Consider the following 6,617-nt stretch of genomic DNA (forward strand, 5'->3'; position numbering starts at 1 on the left):
GAGTTCAAATTTCTGGCGGCAGAAATTTATGAAATTTGAATTTTTGTAAATAAATATACTGACATTATTTTCCCACAGTTAAGATTATTAATATAACAGCTAATTTAAGTCAACACAAACTAAGTCAAATATCTTATTCATCGTCACGTGTGTGGGAAACCACAGTACCCTCAAAAAATCCCCAAGGGCCACCACGCAGACCGCGGACCCTTTGCAGAAAAACGATTAAAAAAAACTTCATTCGGACTTTATTTCCACGCACGTATTTTTTTTATCGACTACTGGATAATATAAATATCGATCAGATCTATTATGCGATCAGAAAGGTGATATAGATTGAAGTAAGTGTATGGTGTGACCTTATTCCAGTGTGGACCCCTGGAAACGGCCCCAGTGGTGACGGCACGCGCCAATTGAGCAGAGATTAGCCCGCAAAAGGGTGCCGGTATAAAAAAGTGTTTTATATGACTTATTAGTCATATTAAATATTTATTACGTCCGTATAACTTATCACCGGGCATTTTTTACTAGAAAAATTTATCTGACGTTGATTGACGTCTCTTATCAGCGCATGTGTACTCAAGATTATTTTTAATTTTTTTCTTGAATATTTTCATTCTTCTGAACCCTCGAGACAAAGAGTAGAGATTTTGGGAATACCGAAGATTTTACTTGAAGATTTGGGTAAAATTTTGTACATATGTTGCATTGTCTAGATTTTAGAAGGAAGTCGAGGTTGGTGTTGATGAGTCAGGACGGGAAAACTGAGTGTCCTGGAATTTTTTGTAATCCGGAAATAATATAAAAAAAATTACTTAAGCCGAAGCAGATGTTGGAAATTTATTTTGAATTCCATATGATTTTGGCACTAGGTTGCTATTGCAGCAAAATATAAGACAATTTTCACTGTTAACCCAATGGCTGTCTATTATAAATTGAAGTTAATTACAAAGGAACAAACTTCCAGTCATACACGAGTATTTTAAAAAGTCACTAGGAGATAGAATTTTGAAAAATTTTTTTCTTTGTCACTTGAAGTATGAGTTTCAAAAAATTATTTTTGTCGTTTAGTTTTTCAAAAATTAATTTTTTAACTCACGTAAAAATTCAATTTTAAATTTATGACGCCACTAGTTTATATAAAAGTAAAAATTTTTTTTAAATTCCCCACAATATTTTGAATAAAAATTTCATAAAATTAAATCTATTCAAAATTTATGACGTCACTAGTTTATGTAAAAGTAAAAATTTTTTAAAAATTCCCCACAATATTTTGAATAAAAATTGAACAAAATAAAATCTATTAAAAATTTATGACGTCACTAGTTTATGTAAAAGTAAAAATTTTCTAAAAATTCCTCACAATATTTTTAATAAAAATTTCATAAAATTAAATCTATTCAAAATTTATGACGTCACTAGTTTATGTAAAAGTAAAAATTTCTTAAAAATACCCCACAATATTTTGAGTAAAAATTTAACAAAATAAAATCTGTTAAAAATTTATGACATCACTAGTTTACGTGAAAGCAAAAATTTTTTAAAAATTCCTCACAATATTTTCAATAAAAATTTAACAAAATAAAACCCATTCAAAATTTATGACGTCACTAGTTTATGAAAAAGTAAAAATTTTCTAAAAATTCCTCACAATATTTTTAATAAAAATTGAAGTCAAAAAAATGATTTATAAATTATCAAAATAAATGACTAAAATAATTGAAATTAATAAAAAAATCTCTATGACAATTTCTCACGCAGCTTTTGCTGGTAATTACGGTCGAATGAGCACCGATGACACTCCCTAATAAAATCCGTAGTTGCCTATACAAACTTGTCACAATAACTAAAAAGCCACACGTGACTAGTTGGCCACTTGACAATCATCATAGGGAACTAAAACGAGATCATCTAGTCCTTAACAAAAACTATCTCGTCACTTTATATTGATACACTATAAATAAATCCACTATTTATTATTCTCGACTTTTTTTATTCATTATACTACCAGGATCATTATTCTGTATCACTAATACAGCTTTGATTGCTCCAACAAAAACACCGCAAAATTTAACAATGGGGTGAATGTGTCAGTCGACAGGGATGCTGTATGGAGCATGGGATGTCCCAGTAGCTCCACCCACGTCTGCTCCGCCTCGCTAAATTAAATTTAAACTCACTGCCGGCCAGTGCTTTTCGATTAGTGAAATCACGACATTCGTCACGACACGTCGTCTTTTAAATTTTATATTTTATCACTTAATTTTTGAAGTCGCGATACAGCGAATTTAAATTCCCCAACTATTGGAAAATATCATTACGTATTCAAATATTTTTTTTTAATGGTAAGTGTTGAAAATATATAAAAATATGAGTTTAAGTATTAGTGTAAGCATTGATAATAAATTATTAAAATGATTAAAAAATAAATGATATCTGAACAAAGTGTGTATTTATAGTTGTGAACAAAGTGCTGGATGTTGGCTGGCATATCTGACGAATGTCAGGGACAATTTAGTCAGGGTGTGATATCAACTTCCTCTTTAACGCAATGTAGGCTAATTTGTTTAGTGATTATCGACAAGAGAATCCTTCGAGAGAAAAAAATTTTTTTTTATTATATTATAATTATAAAATAGAAGTGATATAAAAATAGTGACGGTGTATAGATGTATATATTTTTTTTATAATTAAACTGATAAAATAATTTATAATTAGCCGATGCTGACGTACGGTACGAATAATGGAGCGACAGATGCTGAGGATAGATCACCAGCTACGTCACTCATTTCTGGAGACGGCGAGCTCGTCGATGACTCGGGAGATTCTCCAGGAACTACCAGAGACACTGAGGAAGAGGCCATGCTATCTGATGAATTTTATTCTCATGATACTGACGATGAGGAGGACCCGCTTAGGAAGAGAAAAGAATCTTTGTCTGTATGTTATATTTGTTTTTTTTTTTTATACTAAATAAATATATGATAAATATTTATTTAATCGGGTTCCGTGGGCCATTTTATGACCCTGAAGTTGACAGACAATTTTTGGAATTTTTTTTTCGACGAATCGATTACAAAAAAAAAAAACTAAAAAAATGCACATGTAGAAAATTCAAAAAACTATGGGTGCATTTTTTTCAAATATTTTTTTTTTTATAATTTATCATTTAAAAATCAATCCAAAAAATTATTAGACGTTGTCTAACTTCGGTATCATAATTTTGAATTTTTTTTCTCCAGTTTAATTAAAATAAAAAAAAAAACTAAAAAAATACACGAATAGAAAATTTCAAAAACTATGGGTGCAATTTTTTCAAATATTTTTTTTTTTATAATTTATCATTTAAAAATCAATCCAAAAAATTATTAGACGTTGTCTGACTTCAGTATCATAATTTTGAATTTTTTTTCTCCAATTTAATTAAAAAACAAAAACTAAAAATATCCATATGTAGAAAATTCCAAAAACTATGGGTGCATTTTTTTCAAATATTTTTTTTTTATAATTTATCATTTAAAAATCAATCCAAAAAATTATTAGATGTTGTCTAACTTCAGTATCGTAATTTTGAATTTTTTTTCTCCAATTTAATTAAAAAAAAAACTAAAAATATCCATATGTAGAAAATTCCAAAAACTATGGGTGCATTTTTTTCAAATATTTTTTTTTCTATAATTTCTTGTTTAAAAAAAAATCCAAAGATTATTAGACGTTGTCTAATTTCAGTATCGTAATTTTGAATTTTTTTTCTCCAATTTAATTAAAAAAAAAACTAAAAATATCCATATGTAGAAAATTCAAAGAACTACAGGTGCATTTTTTTCAAATATTTTTTTTTTATAATTTTTTGTTTGAAAAAAAATCCAAAGATTAATAGGCGTTGCTAACTTCAGTATCATAATTTTGATTTTTTTTTCTCCAATTAAGTTAAAAAAAAAAAAAAACTCAAAATATCCGTATGTAGAAAATTAAAAAAACTACGTCGCATTTTTTTCAAATATTTTTTTTTTTATTATTTGTCGTTTGAAAAAAAATCCAAAGATTATTAGCCCGGCTAACTTCAGTTTCATGCCATTTTCCGTCAGTAAAAATAATTTTTTTTTTGTGTAAAATTTTGAAAAAATTTTTTTAGTTTGATGGTTTATGTGGTGGCCGTCATTTAAGTTCTCCGACGGGTCAAATTGGCACGGGAGTCAGAAAATTATTTACAAACAGTCGGGAGCGTTGGCGACAGCAAAATGTTAGCGGTGCGTTTGCCGAGTTACGTAAATTGGTGCCAACACATCCGCCGGAAAAAAAATTATCGAAAAACGAAATTTTGAGGATGGCCATAAGGTAAATTTTTATAGATTTTTATAAGAAGAAATTGAGTAATTAAAAAATAAAATAATTATTTTCCAGGTACATAAGGCTGCTGACAAACGTTCTAGAGTGGCAGAAAACCCAAGAGCGCAATGGAACACTTCATAACCACGTGAAAATAAAATGCGAGCCAAATTTAAATCATTACCAACTGAAAACTCAGATATTGAAAGAAGAAAAGTCGGAAATAACCCGTCGATTTGACCGTTCGCGGGTTCAATCCCACTGTGATAAAAATGGCAATGATTTGTTGATGATCGCGCCTCTGGTCGCGCCCAATGTCCCCCTCAAACACGCGGCCTCGCAGAATCAAATAAATAATCAGTCGCATCCCAACCACAACCACAACCACAACCACAGTCGCAGGCTGTTCCAAAAACACAATACTCTTATCGTTACAAATGTTATGTCCAACGGTAACTCGTCATCGACGGCACCGTTGGTTTCCATAAATAACAACGTCCGAAGTCCCAACAAACGTTTCAAAGTCGAGCGGGACGAGGAGGAAGGAAGCGTCAAGTCGCCAAGGAATAAAAGGTCTAAAGTCTTCAAAGACTGCAAGAACTCTGAATGAATTGTTTTATTTTAATTATATATATTTATTATTAATTAATTAATAATTTGTTATTTATATTGCATCCGTTTAATTGTGCAATTTAATACAGATACTGTAGCTTCCGCTCAGTGTACATGTACATACATAGTAATTTTTTATTTTAAATTTAATTTATTTATTTATATATTTATATATTTAATATACTTAATTATGTAAGATAAACTTTGTACCTAGTGCTCTTGCGCTTGGATCTCAACATCATCAACTTGGACGGTAGATCATCGTTGATTTCGTCGTTAGGTGGGACCGGAGTTGCCGGTCGTTCCTCGCCCTGACTCATCGCCCGTCTCGGTGGTAATTCGATTATTTTCTCCGAGGATTTTGTTTCGACACTCGGGCACTTGCCGATACTGACGTAACTTGCGTCGCTCGTGCGCTTGGAAATTACTTCTGCGTAACTTGATCTCGAGCTTCGGGATTTGGTGCTCACACTGACGTCGGAATCTCTTTTCTTGCTGCAATTATTGTTAGAAGAGACGGTATTTATATTTGAGGAAAGATTGCCGATGGTTGATTTCTCCACATGCCAGCTGTGGCGATTTCTCGTTTCATGATCATCTGAAACTGTTCTTCTTTCCGGGGCAATCGGTTTGTGTTCGGGTGTGAAATCTTCGCTGAACCTCAGCCGTTCATGCAAACGCTTCATTTTCACATCTGAATTGTCTTCATCGAGGATTTCGTTTTCGCAATTTTGCCTCCGGATTTTCGGCCGAGTCGTTCTGTCGTTGAACTCAAGGTCTTGGCTGTTGCGACGCACGACTTCGGTATGTTTGTCATGTTTGTCATCTTCGCTGCTGTTGCTGATCCAGGTGTAAGCATTTGAAGCGTCGGAGGCTCTTTTCGGCCACTCGTTTTCAGTTTTGAAGTCGTAGAGCTCGCGAATACGTTGGCTGATTCGCGCTATTTTGTCAATGGGGTCCAGTTTCTTGGGCAGCTCGTTAAGAAATTCATTTTCGTTCTCGCTTTTAGAGTTTTCTGAATGAAATTTACGCACTGGCCACTTGGGGGTCTCTTGCAGCTGCATCGAAGCTTTGCGCTCGACGGACAAACTTTGCCGAGGCAAACTAGAGGGCAGTTGGTATTTAGCAAAAGTCATCCATTTGCTGGCAGCATTTTTGGCCAGTCTATTGGCAATTTTTGGCGGATCTGAGGGATCGCTGATTTTAGGAATCGGTACCCAACGAAAAGACAAAATTTTTTCATGACCTACTTCGGTATTTCGACGGTCAATCCGCCGATCTCTTGAATCGACGTCAGAGCTCATGCTTCTGCAAGTCGTTTTAATTACGCGCGTTTCTTCTTCGAAACTCGGCATGCGACGACATTCGACGTTGGGAGACAATTTTTTCGGAGAGGCTGGCTCTGGCCAGGCGGGGTCCAACTTATCATTGGCAGCTGGACTCAACTTTTCTGCTTGCGACTTACGTTCGGCTGAAGGACTCCGCGAACTTGACCGCGATCTGGGAAGCCAGCGAGATGGGTTCAGTTTGGAAGAATCGGCACCCTCGGTGTTGCGACGTTCTCCGATTCGCTCGGCGTACTTTCGTAGACGATCGACATCTGCGCTGCGGCTTCGTTGACTGCGGGGTGAACGAGATGGTCTCCGTTGACCGGCGCCCAGTGGGCCCATCCTGTC

General features: G+C 34.0%; 2 protein-coding genes across 2 annotated transcripts; one reads left to right on the forward strand and one right to left on the reverse strand.

Annotated features, from left to right (window-relative positions):
- The first annotated feature begins 2,023 nt into the window (after positions 1 to 2,023).
- Positions 2,024 to 5,057, forward strand: LOC130670910 (uncharacterized). The gene is made up of 4 exons (XM_057474539.1): positions 2,024 to 2,345; positions 2,719 to 2,940; positions 4,136 to 4,338; positions 4,405 to 5,057. Exons 1-4 carry the CDS (start codon positions 2,343 to 2,345, stop codon positions 4,937 to 4,939), a joined length of 963 nt encoding a protein of 320 aa, XP_057330522.1. The 5' UTR covers positions 2,024 to 2,342; the 3' UTR covers positions 4,940 to 5,057.
- Positions 4,941 to 6,611, reverse strand: LOC130670886 (uncharacterized). The gene has a single exon (XM_057474498.1). The coding sequence runs from the start codon at positions 6,609 to 6,611 to the stop codon at positions 5,130 to 5,132; it is 1,482 nt and encodes a 493-aa protein (XP_057330481.1). The 3' UTR covers positions 4,941 to 5,129.
- Positions 6,612 to 6,617: the final 6 nt, after the last annotated feature.

Source organism: Microplitis mediator, chromosome 1, assembly GCF_029852145.1.
Source record: "Microplitis mediator isolate UGA2020A chromosome 1, iyMicMedi2.1, whole genome shotgun sequence".
Classification (NCBI taxonomy): domain Eukaryota; kingdom Metazoa; phylum Arthropoda; class Insecta; order Hymenoptera; family Braconidae; genus Microplitis; species Microplitis mediator.

Bases quoted from the DNA above. Each gene is read 5' to 3' on its own strand.
- LOC130670910 (XM_057474539.1), top strand. The intron at 2,941-4,135 runs GTATGTTATATT...AAATTTTTTTAG, and splicing joins AGAGAAAAGAATCTTTGTCT to TTTGATGGTTTATGTGGTGG. The intron at 4,339-4,404 runs GTAAATTTTTAT...ATTATTTTCCAG, and splicing joins ATTTTGAGGATGGCCATAAG to GTACATAAGGCTGCTGACAA.
- LOC130670886 (XM_057474498.1), bottom strand. From the start codon at position 6,611: ATGGGCCCACTGGGCGCCGGTCAACGGAGACCATCTCGTTCACCCCGC.